Source organism: Cololabis saira, chromosome 5 (assembly GCF_033807715.1).
Source record: "Cololabis saira isolate AMF1-May2022 chromosome 5, fColSai1.1, whole genome shotgun sequence".
NCBI classification, from domain to species: Eukaryota; Metazoa; Chordata; class Actinopteri; order Beloniformes; family Belonidae; genus Cololabis; species Cololabis saira.
In genome coordinates, this window is record NC_084591.1 from 25,063,373 (window position 1) to 25,088,332 (window position 24,960).

The 24,960-nt window shown below is 38.3% G+C and overlaps 1 protein-coding gene across 3 annotated transcripts in view; it reads left to right on the forward strand.

Annotated features, from left to right (window-relative positions):
• zgc:173742 (DNA topoisomerase I, mitochondrial) overlaps nucleotides 1-24,960 on the forward strand; it is a 47,790-nt gene that overhangs the window by 1,769 nt on the left and 21,061 nt on the right. Inside the window, exons 1-11 of one of the 3 annotated variants that reach the window (XM_061721321.1) lie at nucleotides 3,976-4,011; nucleotides 9,256-9,304; nucleotides 10,815-10,869; nucleotides 12,296-12,342; nucleotides 16,117-16,224; nucleotides 16,504-16,579; nucleotides 16,716-16,843; nucleotides 16,930-17,045; nucleotides 20,012-20,133; nucleotides 22,614-22,736; nucleotides 22,828-23,015. In XM_061721321.1, the coding sequence (XP_061577305.1) occupies nucleotides 10,816-10,869; nucleotides 12,296-12,342; nucleotides 16,117-16,224; nucleotides 16,504-16,579; nucleotides 16,716-16,843; nucleotides 16,930-17,045; nucleotides 20,012-20,133; nucleotides 22,614-22,736; nucleotides 22,828-23,015 (962 nt within the window). In that variant the 5' untranslated portion in view covers nucleotides 3,976-4,011; nucleotides 9,256-9,304; nucleotide 10,815. Of the gene's footprint in view, nucleotides 1-3,874; nucleotides 4,012-9,091; nucleotides 9,305-10,060; nucleotides 10,127-10,814; nucleotides 10,870-12,295; nucleotides 12,343-16,116; nucleotides 16,225-16,503; nucleotides 16,580-16,715; nucleotides 16,844-16,929; nucleotides 17,046-20,011; nucleotides 20,134-22,613; nucleotides 22,737-22,827; nucleotides 23,016-24,960 lie in introns of those variants that run through there. The other 2 variants (XM_061721322.1, XM_061721320.1) reach the window with 2 other exon arrangements.

Below are 24,960 nucleotides of genomic sequence, written 5' to 3' on the forward strand. Positions count from 1 at the left end.
TACTGTTTACTGAAGCGTACTCTTAAATTAAATACTTACCTGCTGTACTCTACTGCCCTTACTTTTTAACAACTTGTGCTTTTTATTATTTTACCTCTTTTCTTATCATTTTATTTGTTATTTACTGTTGTGTCTTGCCGCTTTTAATGTTGATCTAAAGCACTTTGAATTACCTTGTGTTGAATTGTGCTATACAAATAAACTAGCCTTGCCTGTAATCTGTAACCACTGAAACATCAGACAACACTGTAGTCACTATTGTATGAGAATGCAAAGGTTTATAGGAAGGACATTTCACCTCCAAATCAAAAAGGTTGTTTGATGAGCTGATTCAGGCCCTTTGTTTCAAAGAGTTTTGTGCAACTTCAAACTATTAAAGGTTAGTTCACTATAGTGAAGAAATTACATAGACACATCATCCCATGAAAACGAGACCCAGAATTACGGGATATCCGTTGTTCTGGCTAAATAGATGTGGTTGATGTTTGTCTCATAAAAACATCCACAAGAAGTGATGACAATTCAACCGTTAAAACAATGTATACCTCATTCTCACATTTTTAGGTTAGTTTGAAAAGAAAAGTACATGTACGTTCTTGTATGTGCTCATTGCCATTACTTAATTTATTGTTTAACACCTGAGCAATAGCAAACCAGCATTTGATGGTTCTCATTAATATTCATTTTTAATATAATTTATCATAGAAATACATAAAAAGAATATTAAAAAAATAACTTGTATGTGATGGAGAGGTTGTAAGGGGCAGATACGCTGCAGATATCTCTGAGCTTTTTTTTCCAATCGTGTACTGGGAGGACAGAAAATTGAATTTTATTTAACACATTTTCATATTGGTATAAATAATTTAATGATTACATTGTTAACCTCTCTGCCACAAGCTTAATCTTAGGTTAATGTCAAACTATGTATTTTGTATTCAGCACCAAACACCATGTTTGGCAGTCATGTGGCCAATATTCATCTCCTCATCATTTACGACCACAGTAAAAATCTTTCTGGGGTTTATGTATTCATTTTTCTCATATGATTATTGGTACCAATTGCAAGAAGACAGCAGGGTTTGTTCGGAAAAAGGGAAAAACAAGTCTCATCTCTGTTGCTTTATGCAACATATTGTTACTTTTGCTGGCAATTATTTTACTAAACTTCAGATAACCACCCCATGCTTAAAAATTAAAAAGAAAAAAAACAAACAATTTTCCTAAATGACTGTCATTTTTTTCTTACAACCAAAACTTTGTTAATCTGTATATTCTTTTTATGTCTCATTGCTGATTTTTCAAGATTTCCTTACTATAATGACAAAAAAGTTCAATTCAAATTTGCTTGTGAAATGATTATCTTTGAAAATGTACATATTTGTATGCTTATCAAAGAGCCATCACTTTAGACAGCGATATTCCAGGAAGTTTGGGCAACAAACAAATGTGTAATGTAGACTGCTTTTCCTCCTTTGGGATTAAAATAAAGAGGAACTGGTGTAAATACATTCACAGACAACATGAGTATAATTATTAATTAGAAATAGATATAGTGATACCAGTTACTGCAAATCAAATAGGCCAAACCAGAGTGCAATAAATTTGTCAAGAGGTTTAAGAACAGTCAAATAGCAATAGTCATCTGTCTTATCTTCTCCTCATCCATTTTTATTCTTGTCAACAACCGATGATGTAATCATCAACATCCTGCTGTAAAATGCTATCTATTCACCCTGGATACTAAATAGCTGGATGTGAATTTTGGTCCCCAGGGCCTCTAAAGGGGGTATATATTAGATATTAGATGAGAGGTTGTTGCATATCTATAAACACAAAACCCCCAAATGCATTTATGGTGATCTTCAGAAATTGTACCCATTAATCCATGATAATTTATATCCCAACAATACAATTTCCATTTGAGGTTTGGTATAGTATTCAGTTCATTTCACTCTTAGTCCAATTCAATTTAATTAGTGTCAGACATTGTGATCTATCATTCGGTACAGCTCCCATCATAATTGTTTGATCCTTCAATGTCATTTTAAATTTTATTTAAAAGACAAAATGATTTACAACCTAGACACCTTACATCAACTGACATAAACCATTAAGACTGGTCTGACAGTTTGACACATCACTACTGCCTCTTCGATGTGCAAAACATTCGGAGTGACGCTCAGTACTTTCAAGTTGTGGAAAGTGCTGCTTTACATAACCACAAAAAAGCACACTGATCCAGCTACATATAATTCAGTGGAGGTAACAGAATAATCGGGGTCACAAAATATAACGACACACCATCATAGACAGCAGCAGGGTTCTAAATTAATTAGAGAAAGTGTGTGCACACGCCGGCCACACTTTGTGAGAAAAGGGAAAAATGCAACTGATTTAGATGGGGCCTTTGAGTCGGAGTCCGAAGTCAGTTCAGAGAGCTCTGATGATGTTTAACCTTTACATACAGTATCCCTCTCATAATTAGTCTCTCTGTATATAATTTTGCGTGTAATTTTGTGCATTATCTGCTATTAACGAGATAATTATCTCAGAATTCCGAGAACAGTTTCATTAAAAAAAAATCTGCTCTGTTTTTCTGAATTAAGGGGTTAATTATCTTAGAATTCCAAAAAAGTTTTAATGAAAAAAAAAAATCTGCTGTTTTTATCAATTAACCAGATATCTCACAACTTGCAAGAAGCTGTCATTCACTTGAGAGCTCAATTTCATGGAAGCAAACATGTTCCGCCTGTCCAGTTTAATCCAGTTTTATTTTGCTTTTGGTTCGAAACATTGGGAGATGCTCTTGTCTTTAAGTTATATAGATGGTATTGTTATCAGTTTGTCGACTTTGCGCAGGCACCTCAGGACTTTGCGGTTGTTCAGACGGAAAGCCCATTCCGATCTGCTGGACATTGCAACTTTTTGTCCAGGATCAGTTGAACAAGTACGGCATGCTTCATGGATATACTGTAAGATGATGCATCTGAAATAATTATCTCGTTCAGTTAGAAAAACAGAGCAGAATTTTTTTTTTTCATTAAAACTTTTCTAAGAATTCCTAGATAATTATCTCATTAATTCCGAAAAACAGAGCAGAATTTTTTTTTTTCATTAAAACCTTTCTCGGAATTCTGAGATATCTCGTTAATTCAGAAAAACAGAGCAGACTTATTTTTCTCGAGTGAACGCAATACGCTTCCGTACATTCCCTAGTTCACAGTAAGATTAATTTAAAGCTTCTGTTAATAAAATGATCAAATTAATTCATTGGCTCTCATAATCTGTCTTTTTTGCCTGGGAAAAAATGTGGATAGTGGAAATTCTGATTGGCTGGTAACTCAGAAATTCGAAAAATAGCCCTGGACGGCAGCCATTCAGTCTGTCAGGTGGTGCAGCGGCCTCATCCAATCAGAATGCAGCTGCAGCGGCCTCATCCAATCAGAATGCAGCTTCAGCGGCCTCATCCAATCAGAATGCAGCTGGCGCTGACGTCAGCTCAAGTATGTGGCTGTTGGAAGCCGTTCGCTTCAGACGAGAACTAGCCCGTTAACGCTGTCAGTGTAACGAATGGTAAGCGAGCGTCTTGTGGAGATTTTCTTTGTCTAGCCACGTTATAATGACATGTTCCCCCTAAAATCTCCTTGTTTTAGATAGTATGCTTTAGGATAATTAAAACGTGCAATATTTTTTTTTCCTCATCTCCCGAAATTTGTTTGCCAGCTGGCTAAGTTTGAAAGAAAAGGCTTTTCTTGGGTGGTTGGGATATTTGAGCCGCTAAACCGGGTTTTATTTATCATTTTAAAGTCTGTATTAAAGTCTGTATTCATTTATGAATGTCCCCCCCCCCCCCCCCCCCTCTGCTTACCAGTTAGTTTTCGGTGTGTTGAGGTGAGAGATGGGACGAGAGAAGGACGGTAAAGGAGACATGAAGCAGAAAGCCAGCAGACTGAAGAGGCTGAGTGACGGTGAGAGTGCAGCTGCCGGCGGAGAGACTAACAAGAACAGGTGAGTTAAGGCGGCGGAGATTAAAGCCTGATTTATGGTTCCGCGTTAAATCGACGCCGAATGGTGCGCGTCGCCGCGTACCATACGGCGCAGGTTCTGCGTTGGTGTAACGCGGAACCATAACTCAGCCTTAAGGATTTGATTTGATTTATTTATTCAGCACAGTATAAAAAACAGAACAAGTAACATACAAATGTAAAAGAGAGATTGATAATGTGCTAAGGCTGAGGCAAAAAGCCCAAGGGGCTTATACGAGGCTTTTACCTATGTAAAATACAGTAAAAAGATTGTACAAAGTTTTAAAATATGCAGAATACATGATTGCAGTCTAAAAACAAAGCAAATAAACAGCACCATGAATAGAATACATGGTATCTATATGATTAAAGAAAAAAATAACAAATCTAGAAATATCATTAGGTAATCTGATCAATTAAATGTGTCCTGAGCTTATCGGTGCGTCCGAAATGCCATACTAAACAGTATATACTAAAAAGTATACTTAAGTTCAGCACAGTTTTATATCAGTAGTATGCATTAATTCGGACGCACTATTAAGAGCGCACACATCACTTCCTGCCGTTGGGAGGAAGCACAGCAGCAGTAGCAGCGCACCGCTCCGCTCTTTCCTGTTTATCCTGTATATTATTATTATACTTAATGTTATACTTATGACATATACGTATCACTTGGCAACCAAACGCTGCTGCATTGCATTGTGGGAAGTTTCTGCTTAGCTAGTGTCCATCAATCCACACTAATACATTTCTCCAGAATGAGTATGGATAGCGCATACTATTGAGTACGTTCTAATTTTTCGGACGCACTAAAAAATCTCACTGTGTAGTGGCCACTCACGAGCAGGACACTGTTTAACTGTTTAACTGTTTAGGTTAGAATTCACAAGAATCTAGCCGTTATTAATGATGACGATGTGTTTTCTGTTGGTGTTCTGTTACCTTGGTTACGGTCAGTTAGTAACAAGAGACTGGATTAAACAACACAAGTTTTTTTCTTCGTCCACAAAAAGCGTTTCTCTGCTCTTTTGTTTCCAAACTCCTACAACATACTCATTTTGCATACTCATTAGGGTGGAAGTATGCAATTTCGGACGTAGTATATGTTTAAAATTATTGAATGAAGTAGACATAGACGAGATTGCTGTATAGGTGTTCCCAGTGGTGTAAAGTAACGAACTACAAGTACTTCGTTATTTTACTTAAGTAAGATTTTTGAGAATTTGTACTTTTATTGATACTTTCATTTTTCTGTACTTTTACTTTTACTTTGTTACATTTTCAAGGAAATAATCGTACTTTTAATCCGCTACATTTAAAATTGGACTCGTCGTTACTCGCTACAAATTAAAGAACAGCACAGCGGGGGCTGATTTATGGTTCCGCGTTACACCGGCGCAGAGCTACAGCGTAGGATACGCGGCGACGCACACTCTACGCCGTAGCCTACGGCGTAAGGTGTGCGTCGATTTAACGCGGAACCATGAGGCGGACGGGAAGGCAGGGGGGCGCGTGGATATACCGAAAAGGAGCCGCAGCTCCCGGGAGAGTTGCGCCGCAGAGGCGGGCCGGACGGCCGGAGGAACCGCCGTCGCGTCGAGTACCGAGGAGGACTGAAGCCTGAATTATGGTTCCGCGTTAAACGACGCAGAGCATCGCCGTAGGGTACGTTGGTGTAACGCGGAACCATAAATCAGCCTTGAGCGGCAGCCGACGCGTGTCCATGCGCACCATTCTTTGATTCCACCACTTCTAAGGTGGTTTTGGCATTTAAAAGTTCAAAAGTCTCATCCTTTATCAGCTGGGGTTGCTTAATGTTGTCACTGCATACTACAGGCTGGGGGTGAACCTGTCAGCAGGGCCAATGGGGGACAGCAGCAGTGATGAGCAAAGGGAGAAATTAAAATGGGTTAATGGAAACAAACGCTAAAGGGGTCAGAATAATATCACCATTATTTAGAGTTGTAAGCAAATTCTTGGATTCTTCATTTCTTTGCAATCCTTTTGAAAATAATTTTGTACTTTGAATTTTGTACTTTGTACTTTGTACTTTTTACTTTTGTACTTAAGTACATTTTAACCCATGTACTTTTTGTACTTTATTATATTTAAGTTGAGGTACTTTTATACTTTTACTTAAGTAATTTTCTTAATGGGTACTTTTTACTTTTACTTAAGTAATTTTCAAGCAGAAAATTTGTACTTTTACTTAAGTACAATATTTTTGTACTTTTTCCACCTCTGGGTGTTCCATAAGAGAACTGACACAAAACAGTACGGAACTTCGGGAGATTTAAATGATTAGCCTGTCTTGTATTAAAATTGTACATATCACTGTTGAACTGAAAAAATCTTTACATGGCAAAGAAAATGAAACTGGCAGGAACAATACTTTGAAAATAAATGTGCAGGTTTGATATGTATTTAACTTAAAGATGGGTAAAATATTGAGTTGTTTAAAAAGAGGGGCAGAATGAGTAGACCAATTACTGTGTGTGGCAATCCTGCAGAATCTTTTTTGCAACATGAAGTCTATGAATGTGTGTTATAGGTAGCTCCCCAAATAATATTACAGTAAATAAGATATGGATATATCAAGCTATAATAAAGAGTTGGGAGACAATTTTCATTCACCAAACTACAGAATTTGCCAATAATATCAATAGATTTAGATATTTGAAGAATATGGTGACAGCCCCAGTTTATCATGCACTTTATCATTATAGCATTGTGTAGGGCTGCCACCTTTCCAGAGGTGTATAATCCAGGTGCCATAAAGTAAACTAAACTAAACCAGCTCCTCTGCAGGTAGATGGCAGGTCGTTGGTGAAAACCCCTGTTTTAAATGTACAGGCTGATCCAGAAATATGGCAGGGTTTTTACTTTATGGCACCTGGATTATACACCTCTTGAATGTGCTTTAAAGTTTTTTGTTTTTGTTTTTTTTTTTCTTACAAAATCAAAAATAGTTTTGAATCAATCTTAAATTAAGACCAATTTTTAAATGGGGTCAGTCTCAAAGCACCATTAGTCAAATCATTTTCTTTACATTAAGCTGATACTTGCTCATTAAACATATACCTGTGGATCAGCCAGTACATTTAAAACAGGTGTTTTCACTAACGACCTACCATCTACCTGCAGAGGAGCTGGTTTAGTGACCGGTTGGAACAACTGCTGGACAGGATTTTTACTTTATGGCACCTGGATTATACACCTCTTCACCTTTCAGAAATAGAAATAAGGGACGCCCCGATTTCAGCAGTACAGGCGCCAAAAAAAAGGGACATCCCCAAAACTTCTAAACTGCTTAGAAATGTATTTATTTTATATTAAAAAACAAAATGCTTGATTTGAAGTGCTTTAATAGCACTGAACCTGCATGACTGTACAGACAGCCAACCATACTAGCAACTGAAATAGCCTCCTATGCTACGTATGTCCACATCAGCCAAGATGTAGAATATAGCTACAGGTGAAGGTTGGGAAATTAGAATATGGTGTAAAAGTAAATGTATTTCAATTATTCAACTTAAAAGGTGAAACTAATATATTACATAGTCTCATTACATGCAAAGCAAGATATGTTAAACCTTTATTTTGTTATAATTTTGACGATTGGAATTGTTTATTGATTTCATAAAATATTCAGATTTTTGGGGTTTTCATAAACTGTGAACCATAATCATCAAAATTATAACAAATAAAGGCTTGAAATATCTCACTTTGCATGTAGTGGGAAATAATATATTTGTTTCACCTTTTTAGTTGAATTTACTGAAACGAATGAAGTTTTGCAATATATTCAAATGTTCCAACCATCACCTGTATATTATGACATCAATAAATAACAGAGAACGTACCATGTTGCCGTCTTTAATGTATCCTGTCCTTTATTTGGTTCACTATTGTTAGTTCGTTGTTCATGTGTGTGCGCGAGTGTGTGTGCGTTAGAGATGCACCGATCAGGATTTTGAGGGCCGATCACCGATCTCGAAAACCAGTATCAGCCGATACCGATTTTGCAGATCACCGATCACAGTGTGAAATCCATAAATTCGTCAATATTGTTGTCTCATGTACAACACTGACATTGTATTATTAGGTATAAAAATTAGGAGATGAGAAAGTATCATAAATTGTCTGTTTTAGTTCAGGCTGAGGCAATGAGCGATATTTCCCACTAGGGACTCTTAGAGACGACTAAGACTCAGCTTACAAAGAGTAAGTGTAGATTACTAGCTTAAGCTTTCCTGTGGTAATAATTATGTACAACATGTGCAGCAACACAGACAACAGCAGACATGTCACTCTGTAAAAGTTGATACAAGTTGTAAACTATAAACATTAGTTTTCCTGTGGAAAGAGGAATTAAATCTTAAAATAAAAATTAATTATGAATTATTAAGCTTTGTGAAAGCTTTAGCAGTAACATCTGCCGCGTGTGAGGAAACTCTTGTGAGTGAAGCAAAACTCTTCACACTAGAACTCCAAATGTCACTCGTGAAGCGACTGACACGACTGTCGTCCTGCATGAGGCTTTGGACTGTATATAGTTTGGTGCAACTCCGGCAGGATTTCATCAGTGAAATAATTACGACGCGGCAGCGCGCGCACCGCGGATCCGAGCTGCAAACGTGTTTAAACCCGATGTCTTCTACAACAGAAAGCGGCTGATGAGCAAAGCATATGAATTCATTACCTTACGATGTAGTTCTTTATTTTTCTTCTTGTCGTTTATAAGTCTCTGTTACAGGTGTTACAGCCGAGTTAGTGCCGTTGCGGCGCGCTCATTTTCTTTCTCTGCCTTAGCAGCAGCCAACTTTGAAAACTCAATATACTCTTTCGTGTGAAAAACTTTCAAATGTCTTATCAGCTTCGTTGTGTTGAAATTCTTTTTTAACATTCCTCCTCGTGGTATCTCCTTTGCACACACTTTCCAAACTGCAAATTTGTTGTCCTTTTCAGACATTGTAAAACTCCCATACCGGCGAGGCCGTAAACGTCATCAGATTGGCCCGCTATTATCTATTATTTTCCGAAATGATCTCTGATCAAAACGGATAGGGCCATTATCGGCCCGATCCCGATCAGTGGCCGATCAATCGGTGCGTCTCTAGTGTGCGTGTGTGACAGACGTGCATGGGACAACTGTGAAATACGGAATCTACTGCGTTCCGTATTGGTTCAATACGGAACGCAACTTTTATTTCCCAATTCCGTCAAGGGACGGGTGGCAACCCTGGCATCGTCAGAGATGGAAGGAGCATTGTCAGGTCTGTACCCTGGATCTCCGTGATGTAATTGCTCGGTTGGAGCAGCTCCCCATTAATCTATGCGTATGATCTCATTGCAGCACATTCAACATCTGCTCATCACCACGCAGCGTACACATCAAAGCTAGTTTTGCATGGAGGGTTGCCTTTCATGTTGTTGAAATGTGAAGATAAATTAACTTTAGAGAATTTTTTTCATTTATATATATGCATATGCATATGCATGCTTCTAATTCAGACAAGCATGATGAGTCATATGGCAGGACATACTGTATGGGGCCCCAGTAAACAAAATCACTCCGTGTAGCTGAGAAAATGCTTCACTGACTGAGCTGTCAAGCTGACTGGTGGCTTTGAGTGCTTGCGTTCCTTTCAGAGTACCTTGGGTACTCCATCTTCATATGAATAAATTAATATTCTTTGATATCTGATGCGTTTATTACCATGCATATATGAGCAGACAAATGAATGTGGAGGGATCTGTCATTGGCTTGTGTAATTGATGAAAGCTCAGAGATGAATAGACACCTGTGAGTGCCGGTGGCAGCAGAGCAGGCAGCTCTCTGTGATAGCTAGCCGCATGTTATTTCATGGCACACTGACTGAATTAGTGATTAAGGATCAACTTATCCTCCTCAGCCACCAGATTTGCGGAACTAATTTTCTTCAGCAAGTGCCTGCTGCTTTAACTGTTTTATTACCTCAGTCAGATCTTCAAATTTGAGGCTTTTAAATGTATTTAAAAAAAAAAAGAAGAAAAGAATGAACGTCGCTGGAGAGTAATTGTGGCTCATGTCACATTCAGCCCTGAAGGACACAAAGGTCAGACTGAAAAGACACATTTTTGATGGTGTATGGGAATCCTCTGGGACAATGCTTGTCAGCTTGGTGACATTTTACAACACTGCCTGACTAAAATAATCCTAACAAGGCTGAGACATGAGACTAACACAAGTTTGAGATTCCATTAAGTCTTCAGTTGATAATGGTTCCTTGGACACTGCTTGTGTCTGTGTTTTGAGGAAGAAATGGAGCGGAACATTCAAAATTTTGTCACAAGACACCATCAGATGGTGTATTGTATCAAAATGAAACTACCTATTAACTATTAACTACCTGTTAAAATTCACCTTTCATGCTTATAGGTATCAAAACTCATTTCCAAGAAAGGACTTACTTTCTGAGTACCTGATACAATGGCGAATGTTTGCTTTGAAATTAAGAGAATTCAAAGATGTGCCAGAATCCCCACACTGCCATTTCTCAGGCCAAATGTTGCTTTGAGTTTTACTTGTTGTGCACAAACTCGGGTTGCACGCTGCTTTGACCCTTTCATTGCTGTGACAACGGACCATTGGGGGTCATTTCAGTAATTCAATAGCAAAAAAGGACAATGATATTTTTCCTTGCCTTTCTGCAGTTTTTATTTTGTGTCAAAACACTGCGTTTCTGACGTCTTTTCTTTTATCTCTTATGGTCATCCCTCTGCTGTCTGGACATACTCGTACAGCATGAAGCCAACTAAGTCGACAGAGAAGACCGATAATGGAAAGTCTCAAAAGAAGGTAAAATGTTCATTTAATAATAACCGATGATAATGATGACATTTGTGATGCTCATGGCAGCATGTTACAGATTTTTGTTTTTGTTATAAAGATGCTAAAGACTGACAGGTATATAGTGCTGAATGAGGAAACAACTTGAAACTTTTGTTGCTGGCCAGTATGTACGTAACGATGTGTCCTATTACAGCGCAAAACGTTTTCTCATTCAGCTGGAAACATTTAAGTTTTAACTAAACCAGTATGAAGGAGCAAGCAGATGCGTGGTACATCTGCTTGATCTGCAGTAAAATTGCTGTTTTAAATTTTCCAAACTTTGTACTGCAATTTGCACATGAAGAATGTCTTTGCACTGCATGGTGTTAAATTGTTGGTCTGATTTGTAGACAGTGAATGTGTCTAACAGATGTAACTATTTAATCAAACATACTAGTAAGCTGTTTGTGTAGCAGCTTGTCTTAGACAAGCAGCAATCTGAAGAGCTGAAGAATGTTGCTAAACTAATGTGCTGCTAATGCAGGAGCTTGAATACCTACAGTACTTCAGGCTGGCTCCAAAAGTTTTCCTATTTGTGTTTACTCATATGTGGAAGAGAGATCATTGTAGTTGTACAAGTGATTACTTTTTTTTTTTAAACTTACACAACACAAATCATTTTAACTTCCATGCAGACTTCATGTTATAAATCTGAAGTTGTTTTTTTTTGTTCCCCCCCAATTGTTTTTTAGATAAGTAAATTCCCATCTGTTTTGCTCTTGCCCTACATAATCAACGTCTCAGTTTTAGGCTGTGGATTTAGAGTAACATTCTGAGCATTAGTTGGGTGCATTTATATGTATATTTTGTAGCTTTAGCAGTATACTTGGTGAGTTATAAACTAGTTGAAAGAAGCAGTTTTTTTTTGTTTTTTTTCCCCCTTCATGTGTTTACATTTTCTGAACAGTGTTATACCTGTGTGGGTCTAATTGCACTACAGTGAAGAACATAGTTGTTATTGATTGCAAGACAAACATACTCTTTTTCAACACCCCAAACACCTTCCTGTCACCTTCTCTGGGAAATGAGAATTTGAGGAGAATTTGAAATGTATCAGTCAAAACACATTAAGCTCTTTTGCACTTGGTGTTCACACATTCATAGGAGCCTATTAGGTTCACATAAATCAGTGCTTAAAGTTTAGAAGTTTGGTTTAAAATCTACTAGATAATGCTGTAGTTTTTTAAATAAAAACAAAACACAATGTATATTTTTGCAATTCATTTAAGAGTCAAATACTATTATTCAATGTAAGATCCCCAAGTTGCAGTCATTTAAAAGTTAGATAACCTATCGCATGTATGTGTTACTGTGCACATGTCATGGTCGGCTCTATGACTCGTTGAAGTGTAGGTGTGTTATGCTGTACTTTAATGCGTCACTCTCCTTGTAGGCAAAGAAGCCTAAAACTGAGATCCTGGAGCCAGCCACCATTTCCAGGTAAGGATGAATTTCCTAATGCCAGGAGTCGGTGTACTTGGACAATAACTTGACAAGGTATTGCAGTGAGATTGTGGCAAAAAAAGGTTTTGTTCTTTTCCCTTCCTCCTGAGGTGATGGAAATTGACTCTTGTTTTAATGTCCATGAGGACCAGGTGTTCTAATTTTATACGTGTTAAGCTGTCTCTGAAAATTAATTTTACTCTGTAGAGAAGACAAGTATCGTGGGCTTGTCATGAGAGTAATAAATCAAAATGCATAGTTTCAGTAGTTGGGTGCTCAGCAGGAAGTTGACTCAATGGCATACTGTGGCCAAAGGCCTGCTGTGTTAAATCTGTCTCACAGCAGTATCGGTATTGTTGTTAATGGATTATTTCCCAGATGTAGGTGTTGCCCCAGCCTATTGTTATGAGTGACATTTCAAGGGATATGTTGGTTGTAAAAACTATTTTACTAAATTCTAGCCTTCAATGTTTTTCTTTTCCTTTTTTTTTTCCCTTTTCTTCTCACAAAGACTCAGGTGGCAGCTGTGCGAGTTGAGTGGGTATCATGCAAGGGTAGAATCTAAGGCCTTGCAGAAGCGCTGAAGAAACATAAGGCTATTAGAACCACAGACCGTAAATGTCAGTGGACTGTGTGACCCACCCTTTCTTTGTATCGCTTCATATGGATTTTGGTCAGTAGTGCAGTAACAAACCCCCACAAGAAAGGCGGGGGAAACTCGGCTCTCTTTCTTTCTATATCAAGTCGACTTGACCTGCTTGTCCTCAAGAAGCACACACCTGGATTTTTAAAGCTGGCTAAAAAGACAACAGGAAGAAAGTTGGACAAAGACTGCCTGCGTATTTTGTCTGAAGTGACTGTAAAAACTGCCATGTCTTGAAAGTAGTTGACTTCCTTTTAAAAGACACTGATGTGTTAGCAGGGTTCGAATTGGAACATGGGTCCTGGGGGAGCCAACATTTTTGAGGGGTTGGACGGGGAGGGGGTACTGCCCAAAGAAATTTTCACTTTGAAGCAAATTAATTGACGCAATTTGGCAACATAACGGGTCTCAATATAAATAAACAAATGTATCATTTGCTCCTCTTTTAGAACGGTGCTTGCTGGGTTAAAGACCATGTGAAAAACATTCTACTAGCCGTATTGCATGACCGAACTCATTTATTAATCAGAATAAAGAAAAGCAGCAAGGGGAAACACAGGCAACGTTTTTTCTGCTCAAAACACCGCTTCAAGAATCCTGTATAATGGTCTTACTAGGGATGGGAATTGATAAGATTTTTTCGATTCCGATTCCATTTTCGATTCTGCTTAACGATTCGATTCTTTATCGATTCTCTTATCGATTCTCATTTGGAAAAAAGGAAAAGAAACACATTTAGTATCAACTTTGTTCTAATAAAACAAAAATATAAAACTTTTATATCTTTGAACAAAAAAATATAAGTGACGTCTTAAGAGGCCCCCAGCCTTGGGCTCCTCCATGGTGCCAGGGGGTGCCCACAAAATGATTTGTAATATACAGTAAAATATGTATTTAATATAAAATAATAATAATAAAATAAATATTCTTCTGTAGAAATTAACTAAAAACAACAAATTATTTTGTAGCAATTGCACAAGAATGTCCAGTAACATGTTCAACACCACAAACTTAGTCACTGATAACATTCATCTATTCTGGCCTGATTCTCTTCCCTGCCTTGATGAAAGGAGAATCTAGCGGTAGATGCTCTTTAACTTCTCCATAGATGAGCTGACGAGCTGCAGCTGTGTCAGGAGCTCCGCTGTCCGCCGGAGCGCACGGCACGTCCGCGTGGCCGAGAGCGCAGCTCTGCTAAAGCATGAATTATGGTTCCGCGTTAAATCGACGCAGAGCCCTCGGCGTAGGGTACGCGGCGATGCACACTGTACTGCGACCCTACGCCGTCGATTTAACGCAGTACCATAATTCAGGCGAAGCTGCAGTCTGTCTGCGCTGATCACTGACACACCGGGTCGGAGCGGATTTGGTCATACAGAAAATCGAACTGTATAACCTGTCTGAAAAAGAAACAGACAATATTTTAGAGCTCCCCCTAAATTTCACAAAGCAGTCTTTCAGGGGAGCCAATGTCTTTCTTAGGGGAGCTCAGCTCCCCTTAGCTCCCCCCCAATTCGAACACTGTGTGTTAGTAAGTTTGTTATGACCAGATGTGACTGAAATGAACAGCCGCTTGCTTTTTGGCACTGAGGTTTCTGTCACTGTGGAAATCTGTAACTGTTTCAAACATTATGCAAAGAACTCTCTGTTAATGAAGGCAGAGACTTTTTAGTCTGTAAATGCTGTTTAATAAAAATTATATTAGTTTATATATAGACATGTAAAAGCAGTGTTTTCTCTTGTCAGCCCATGGTGTTGACCATAGGTGTGGAGGTTGTTGATTTTTATACTCCAAAATATATTCTTGTTCTCTCTTTTGCTCAATCACACTCTCAATTTCATCTCTGCTTTAACTTTCTTGAGTTTGTCCTTTGTAGCTCTGTCAACGTCATCGTTATCTATGTGTGACACCGTGTCATAAAAACGTTTGCAGTTGTCATAAGAGACATCCGGTCACTTTGAGTGGTTTTCGCCGATTGTCGGGATGGGACACTGATTACTTTTTAGGAGTTGTCTAGGTGTCTGATATTCCTTTTTAAATGAAATTCATCTCAAGGTATTTGAAGAGGTTCTTTTTCAAATTAGGTTTGATTTATACAGCTTGCAGCAAATACCAGATGGAGTCACAGAGCAGTGAACTTGAGGGCTCATTACCTTCAATCTGAAGCAAACATGGGTCATACAGTAGAAGCGCTGAGGGAGTGTGGTGCTGTCATAAATGTGTATTGGGTAGGTGTTACTACCACGCTAGCTGGTAATTGGGATTCAGTAGGCCAATTTTAAGTACGTGCTATAGTGCTCTACTTTTTCCCCAGCCTCTAAGTCCCGTTATGACCTTATGTTGGAACATATTCACATTACTTTTACAGCCTGGTTGTACCTATTAATGTGTTTTTGAGGGTTACTCGGGTCTTTAACTAAATTCCACGGGAAAGAGCTGGTATTGGCAGTGATAGTGATGATTTGTTTGTGCTAATTTGATATTGGACATTTCTGTGCGGATCAGTTATTCACTCTTCAGGGAAAGCTGCAGTGTGAAGATTGCAGTTTGGTAATTATTTTTTTCCTCCATTTCTAAATGCTGTAATTAAGTCATCATTGGTATTGTTTCAAATCCTTCTTAATTGCCACAGCTGTCATTTATTTGTGGTCAGTGACTCATCATTGTGCTTGAAATTTATTTTGTGTTCCACATGAAATTTATAATCTTATCAAGGTCTTTAGAGCATAATAATAAAGCTACTTTAAATCTTGATTTTTAAATTGGCATTTATTTCAAACACTAATAACCAGGACAGGAGATGCACTTTAAAGAATTAAAATCAGGATAAAAAAAAATACAGCATGCAGTACTAATTCACAATTTTACACATGTGTCATACAAAAATGAAATGGGGTCTTGTAAATTAATCTGAAAAAATGACCTACCTGCTGTAATATGTGAAATTGGATTTTAAGAAGTATGGTTGTTATCCTAGTGTAAGCTTGCGACCGCAGCTGCGGTTTTAACCTTCCAATAAAGTGTGATTATTCAGCCAAAATGTATAATTCAATCAGGCTCCAAAGAGCACCGATGTGGGATTTGAGTGGAAAAAACCCCAATACACTGCTTTTCTTTTATGATTTAGTGACTTTTTGAAAGAAGAGCCTCAGGATGATGACTTCGCTGCAAAGAAGAAAGGGCTGAAGAGGAAAAGAATTAAAGATGAAAACATGGACGCCACTGTTTCACCTACGTAAGTCTAACCAGCTGCATGAGATACTGATTGGCTTCAAATAAAAGCAGTTTTTACATGTGGGTTATAATATGCTTATGGTATGGTCTTGGCATGGAAAACGTGTTTGTCTATTTTTACTAGGGGATCTAGGAAAGCTGTCAAACTGATTTTAGCTATTCAGGAAAATTTTCTGATTTGGAGTAATAAATATTGTTGGATATTTCATGTTTTTGGAAAACTGATTGATTCCATATTAGAAAGGCCATAGGAATTCATTCTGCATCTCAATACCTGCAGCTTAAAGAAAACAAATAAGCAGCTTGGTGATGATGGAAGTGAAGAAGTTCAAAAAAAGCCAAAGAAGACAGTAAAGGTAATAAATATATAGCTTCCCAACAATCAGTTTGTATCTATGGCTTTTGTTAAATTAAGTTAGTTCCTCGAAATGCTGTTAGTGTTGAAATCCACATAAGTACATATATATATATTTTTTTTATTTCTTCCCGTAGGTCGTAAAGAAAGAGGAGGACGACCATTTGGTAACAAAAAAAGTGAAAAGGACAAAGGAGGAGATTGAGGAAGCAAAACAGCTGAAGATGATTAAGAAGGAGGAGGAGGAGCAGAATCGCTGGAGATGGTTGGGAAATGGTGCCCTTTTTATCTTGCATCGTGCTGCCTCCCTGCCTCCTCCATGACTTGTTTTTACTGTCATGTTTTTGTCAGGTGGGAGGAGGAGAAGTATGAAGATGGGGTGAAATGGAAGTTCTTGGAACACACTGGCCCGTCCTTCCCTCCTGAGTACCAGCCTCTACCCGACAATGTTAACTTCTACTATAATGGTCAGTTTATTGAATCTATCAGAAAGGGTCATTTCTGTTTTATAGTAGCTTTACATTACCCACATATTAATTTTCTAGAGGTAATCTAAAAGTATATTGGTACCTCACAAGTACTATTTGTGACATTCATTTTACATTTAAACTAGTACTTTTACATGATGTGATGGGTTAATTTTACCCATCGCAACGTGGTTGTCTTTGTGCATGGTCCCCTCCTTAGTTCTCTACTATACCCAAATTCTGCAACGAGGGAAGTCTTTATACATGGGATCAGAGTTTTGCATTTTGAGACATGATGTGGACTTTGTTCAGTCCATTTTTGACTTGCAGAACCAGGCCCGGATCCCCCATTTCATAAGCATCTTGCAATATTGAGAAGTTTCTGTCTATGATGACGCAATTACCTGTATGCCTTAGCTTGATTCCACTTGCATCTCTGATGGCATTGCACTAAAGTCAGTCTTTTGTTGGGCTCACAGGTGGGGGTGTAATCAACCTAGAACTATAGCCATTCTTGAAATTGCACACTAGTGCATTTTGCCAAAATGTAGTATATGGCATGCAGTATGTAAACAACTTGATACTCTGTTGCCAGAAGAACACAGATGGTTTACTCCTTCTTGGGGAACATTAACGTGCATCTGACCAGTCTACCATACTGCTCTATGCAGTAAGAAACTTTTTATTTTTTATTATCTTTAATCATGTTAAAAGTAGGGCTGGGACTCCATTAAAAAATTAATCGAATTAATCACAGGCTTTGTAATTAATTAATTGCAATTAATCGCAATTTGATCGCATATCAATTTTAGACCTGAGAACAATGAGATATCGTTTTTTTTTTGTTTCAAATGGATTTTTGTATACAAGTGAATGATTGACTAGTAAAAACATATGTTCAATTTATGAAACAGTTTATTTTTATCAAGGTGGTGCTTCACCAATAACAAATCGGTGCAATTTGCTATAAAGTGCAGTAAATTAAATATATGCAGTATGCACATTGAATGAGACAGGTAGCCTATAGTCAAGGACCTTTCTTTAAACAACACTTAAATATAACAAAATACTTTCAACTGTTTCAAGTACATCCCAGAACATGGAAACACATTAGAAAACAGAGCACGCTTCCATTCATCCGTTTTTTAAAACAAAATTTCCCATCCACGGGATCAACGAGACCCTTTTCGTCTGCGACTTCATTCATCTTTAACGTGTGTGGTAACAACTTAGCTTGTGTTATGACGACGGCCGCACTTCGCTGAAGCCTGAATTAGGGTTCTGCGTCAAACCAACGCAGAGCACACGCCGTCGCCGTGACACCGTCGTGAACCCTTCGGACTCCTCCGTCACTCCATTTCTCCACGGTGCAGTACCCCCCGTGACCGCTAATTCGCGATCTTTTCCTGAATGGTTTATCCGACTTTTTCCGGTCAGAGTGAATCAAAGAGATAAGGACAACTATTGCGCAAAAAACCAATACAAAAAAAATCACACGTACACAAAGAAAAGAGCACTGAAGGTTCACGACTGCTTCAAACCTGAAACCGGAAATGCGTTGCTACCAAGCAAACCAATCACAGCCCACTCGGTCTGCGTGAGGTCTGCGTTGCCTCGACGCGTAGTTACAATTTTCGGGAGGTACGCGTCAGTGATGGCGTCGGTGACGAAGCGTACCACACGCCGTAGGCACGGCGTCGTTTTGACGCAGAACCATAACTCAAACACTCAATGCACGTTGGTTGCAGAACCCTTGAGAGAGAGAGAGAGTTGTAAAACGCTTTGATCTCGCCGCAGAGCTTATGGGAGTCCACATAACTTAAGTGTCATAACTCTCTGTGCGTCCAAAATGCCATACTAAAAAGTATATACTAAAAAGTATACTTAAGTTCGGCACACTTTTCAGTAAATATCAGTAAATATCATTAGGGTGGAAGTATGCGATTTCGGACGCAGCCTCTCTCTCAAGGGGTCTGGTTGGTTGGTGTGCCGTCTGTGTGAAAGTCGTCCCGTGAGAAATGTTCTGAGGGGAAAAAACGAATGCGATTAAAATGCGCTATTTTTTCTGTAATTAATTAATCGAAATTAACGCGCTAAAGTCCCAGCCTTAGTTAAAAGCTTTTCTGACAGAAATGCATGGAACTAAATACAGATCACTGGGTGTCATTTCAGAATGGCCACAGGTCCAGGGGTAATTTTAGTTCAATGTGAATAGGACATTTGTTGCATCTTGTATTTTCTTGCATTTACTGTACGGTATAAGGTAACTGATCTTGTAAGAGCAAGGAGGAGCCCATTTGAATTTTGGCTCGAGTCTTTCTGGGTGGTGTTTGCATGTTTTGGTGGGTTGATTGAGGATCCTACACTGATTGCAGCTGTAGACCTGAAAAAGGTTAAATATGTTTGGACAATAAATGCAGGAATGGTCTAAATTGAGGATGACAGATGACAAAGTTGGTTCAGATGTTTAGGAAGAGTCTTTGTGCATGTAATTTAGAGTACACTTTAACCAGCATTCTTAATTTAAAAGTTGGATGTTTTAGATGCTTTCTGTGTATAAGGCCAAACAGTGATTGATGATTGTAATTGTTTTTGCTTTGTTTTGCAGTCTAGTCACAATGCTATGGGATGTGGTTTGATCCACTATATCCCATGTGTGCACGCTGTTTGTGTAGCTCATTACAAGTAGTCTGCTTGAATGTAGATCAGTGTCCTTGTCTTTAAACTTGTCTCTGTCAATTCATGGATTAGTCTGGCATGTCTCTAGAGGAGTTGAGATAGGTGGTGTTGCATGTAGGATTTTGTTCACTTAGCTTCCAAAAGCTTGTGTGATTTTAATTAAATTGTCTTGATGAATGCAGGTTTTGACAATAAGGGCATGAAAAATGTTCACAGGCCAAACAAAAAAAAAAAACATTTTTTCTGAAGAATGAATCAGTGAGGCAGGTAAAATTGTTTCTGTGTAGGCAATAAGATGAAGCTGGGCCTGGCAGCAGAGGAGGTGGCTGTTTTCTTTGCACAGATGTTGGACCACGAGTACACCACAAAGAAGGTGTTCCGGGAGAACTTCTTTAAAGACTGGAGGAAGGTAAGGCCAAAACGAATCATAAAGGTTAAGTTGCCTACAGGTATGACCAGGTGAATGATTTTCGTCTCTGAAAAGAAGGTAACAAAGGGGTGACTCCTTTAGTGTACCTCATCAAGCCAGTGGTGGTGTATTCAAGCCCCCGTGCAACCCTCATAACATTATCCGTATAACAAGTGGGTGTGTTGCATGTCAGGTCCAGACACTTCCTTTGACCAACTGCTTCAAGTGTGGGATGGTTAATGTGTTCTGGCTCTTTTTTTTTTTTTGCATACATAGAAATATGTGTGTAAATACAGGATGAATATGTGTTTATGACATGTACATGCTCATTGATGTCTGTTGGCGTGTCCTCTGTTAGGAAAAAAAAAAGTCTTTCCAAGCCTCAAGGCATATCATGCAGAATTACTGAATTAATTTTGCGCTGCTTAGTGCTCAATGCTCTTGAAAATACGATTTATGTGAAAGCATTGATATGCTAATCCAGACAACTAGCTCGCTGCATATGAACAAATCCAATTAAACAGTTTTATTATAGCTGGGAAAAGCCCTCCTCGCTTCACTGCCCTCAGTGCCCGCCCACCACCGTGTGTCATTCGTGGTTAGGCATGCAGACTGACTGTGTGTCCGCACTGTCAGTATTTCTGGAGAAGTGTGTGTATGAGTGCTTGTCTAAAGGTTTGTTTTATGTATCTCCAATGAGCTTCAGCAACAAAAAGGCACATGCACAGCAGTTTTTAATCTGAACACCCTGATTGAGTCATTTCCTTTTATTCTTGTGATGAGCTTTGACACTGGTTTGTAAAATGCTTAAGCATTTTAAATCCGTTTATGTTATTAATTTTATTTATTGAAAAGAGTTTGACTTAATTTTTTGTTATGAACTCTGGTTTAACAGAGTGGAGACGGTACTGTCAGAATGTCCAGTTCGTTAATACCACTATTTGTTGTCACGTTCTGCTGCTTAAGGCCCAAATACCATGACACCACGATAATATCGCTATACCATAAAATGCAATTTTTGTAATCGAAACGTGAGAAATTGATAGTATAGTACATCCACACCTTAAGATTATTTGGGTTTTCACAAAAGGAAGATTCCGCGCAACGTCAGATGTTCAGAGCAAGCCGTTCTAACGCTGCTACTTCTTGGGGTAACACTACTAACTTTTTTCAGCACGTTAAAAAATCCCAAACAAATAAACACCAGAGCTATGTACGACAGTTGTATAGCTAAAATGTTGAGCGCTGGTGCACCAGACCAGCCAAAAAACTCAAAGATGGAGATTTTTGCCCAAAGTGTTTCTTTTCATAAGGGCAGAGTTTAAAACGGTACGGGGAAATCATTCGGGCTATTATCTATAACAATAACTGAACTCTTAGCTAAAGACATGGTGCCAGCACGGTGGCCAAGCCTGGCTTCACAATACTTTGATAAACGATACAGCAGGAGTTAAATATGAGCCCTGGTAAATAAGCAGCTGCTGCACTGAGACCATCATCTGAAGCAGTGATTTTCGGGTTTTGAATAATTAAAACGTGATTTTCAACCATTATGCCAATGGAAGTTCTTGATTGTTCTTTTCTCACGGTGGGATATTAGACACTACACTATTTGCCTATCGGAGCCCTCATTAAACTAATTAATATGCTACAGTACGATTAACTCTGGGACACATTCAGTTCTTTTTTTTTTTTTTTTTTTTCTCAAATAACCAATTAACTCATTAGTATAACCTTTATTGTTTTGTTGGTAATTTCATATTTAAACTTTGTCTTTGAGGTAGTAGATGTGTTGGTTGGTGGTGTAGAAGTAATGTGGTTACAAAGTTATTTGAAATAAACATTAGTTATATTGAAATATACAAAACTTAAAAGAAAGATCCTTAGTCTGTGGAAGAACATTTTATACTAAATGTATATGATATTGTGTAAGTATTAAAATCATCCATTAGGTTTTATTGAAAAAACAAAATAAATCTCATATATATTTATATATATATATTTTAAAGCTTATATTTTATTGTTGGACAAGTCTGAGATAAATGCCCTCTGAGTTTTTGTTTTTTTCTCCCAGGTAATGAGAGCTTTGAAGTGACCTGTTGTTTACCCTAACAGAACAATTATAGTCTCCGCCTGTCTACCTGGTGTCACTGCAGTTTAGACTCTCACCTTTACTTTATTTACCATTAAACTGCATGTAGAAATTAGACACGACCATCTCCATTTTAAAGCCTATGCAGATGTGTCACAAAGTAAAGTACACAGAATGCACAGCTGAATTAAATCACCCAGTGCCAAGTCTGTGGCTCAACGGCTCAGTATGTACTATTACTTAATTTATAAAAATGTTTTTTCATTTCAGGCATTTATCAAATTAATTGACATTTTCTATTGTTTATATTTATTTTTGGTAATATGAAACTATTTAAAGAAGGAATTAAAAAAAAGGTTTGAGTGTAAGACACCTTTTCCCTGTGTAGGAAATGACTCCTGAGGAGAGGTCACTGATTGGAGACCTTGACAAGTGTGACTTTGGAGAAATCCATGCTATGCATAAAGCGAAGGTGGAGGCGAGGAAAAACATGACCAAGGAGGAGAGACAGGTAAAGTCCTACCACTTCAACAATATTTGTGTTTAAGGGGTATTCTAAGGCAATGTATGACTGACAAATCACTTCTTAATATCTGTTATAGGCTATAAAAGAGGCCAATCAGAAAATCGTGGATGAATATGGCTACTGTATGCTGGACCACCACAAAGAACGTATTGGTAACTTTAAGATTGAGCCTCCAGGTCTTTTCCGAGGGAGAGGCGAGCATCCAAAACAGGGAATGCTGAAGAAAAGGATCCAGCCTGAGGATGTCATTATCAACTGCAGCAAGTGAGCTGGATTGCTTGACTCTATAGTGAAGTAGCCATTTCCCACCAAAGAAAATAAGGCCCAAGAGCACTGATTAAAACAAACCACAAAAATCATAACAAATAACTAATTTAATTTGGACCCAAAGCTATATGAACATTGTCTTGTAGAAATTCATAAAGGGAAAAGCACACATTTTTACATTTAAACTGACTTCTACCCGAGAAAGCCCTCTCAGAGAACTTTGTATTGAGTTCATCAGCAGAATGCACTTTTGGACACTTGACACTGTTCATTATAACATTGCCATTACTCTGATTTAGAATAAAACAGATTGCTGCTGACCAAACAATAATTTCTGAGTATTTTAACATTTTCTCAAAAAAATCTGAAGCACATCTGTGTTGTGATATGTTGCTCTTTTCATTGCACTAGATGACACAACTTCAGTGTACCATTGAAAGTTAAATGGCTACATACATCAATTCATAGGTCATTCCTCACTGATCTTGGTCCATCTATCATTAACTTAATGGCATTAAGTGCAATGCATAATGTTTTAAAAGGCTTGATGAGTGACCATCCATTATATACATGGACTATAAATGGAAAGGACAAAGCATTTGTCATGTTTACCATTGATTACCATTCTGAATAGCAGTTTTGAAGCCTCTGGCTGTTTCTCAATATTCGTCCTTGTGCGTAAATGTGTTCTTGCATTCTTGTGAACCGTCATCATCTGCTGCCGAAGTGCTCGGATGTGTTCCTGCTCCGCCTATTTTGTGTGGGATGCGTCCAGTGGAGACTTTAGGAGACTTGGGATGGGAAAGTATCCCAGAATCAGGGCTTAAAGTATTCTGGCACTGTGCCGGATCTCCGGCGTACAGAGTTTTTTCTCGGCGTGCAAGTTTGACTGCTTTAAAAAAAAAAAAAAAAAATTAAAAGATGAGTAACTTTAACGGTTTACATATAAATATGTGTTGATAGGCTACGGGATATTGTCCGTTTGAGTCAACCGAGTTCGTCTAGCAATGGAATGAGAGGAAAGCAGCTCAACCAAACTAACACTAGCCAATCAGAAGTAGAGCTGGGCGGGTCTTTGACGGCAGCAGGGAGCAGAGCGGTGTTTCAACCTGCCGGAATACGAATCACCGACTTCAAGATGGAGAAAAAATTAATGAATGTCGGTTTATAAGAAGAAAAAAGAGCGACATAAAAATACCTATAACCATGTTCTTCTCTCGAAAAAACAACTGCAACTGCACCGCGGGCTTTAGAAGAAAAAGACGCTACAGCGCGAGTCGGGATGCAGCGGCTCAGAAGAGCAGTGAAATACGTGCGAGGCGGTGCTGATCTCTGCAATTTGAAGCCTTGTATAATAATTGTAAAAAAAAAAAAAAAAAGGGTTGCTACTATGCGTATATCACTTATCACGGGTTCTTTTTGGAACGTAACCCCCATGAAAAACAAGGGATTACTGTATATGAATACTCATGGCATACATACCTGTCAAGTTTTGGATGGGCGGGTGGGTGGCGGGACATTTTCCGCCACCCGCTGTCCAACCAGCCCAACCGAGGTCCAGTATTACATTTTAAGACAGGTTTACAAAATATTTAAAATATCTACCTGTCAATCACTTACAAACTACAATTATGTGCTCTTTATGTACCTTTGTTGACACTGAAATGCTGTGGACATTCCTATGTATGTAGTTCCTATAATAGTCTAAATGAAAACAAAGGGGAATTGTTGCTTGCCAAATTGCCGAGCGCATGTGCCCCCGCTCCCGGAAAAAAGTTCAGGCTCAGGATTTTTTTTTTACTTTAAGCCCTGCAAAATGCATTATGCACCAACAAGTGAAAGTAATAGAAGTTTTTAAGATGTTTTCATGCAAGAATATAGTTATTAAAACTCAATAACCAGTTCTCAATTTCCAAGAACTCAATTCTATACTGCGTTCTTG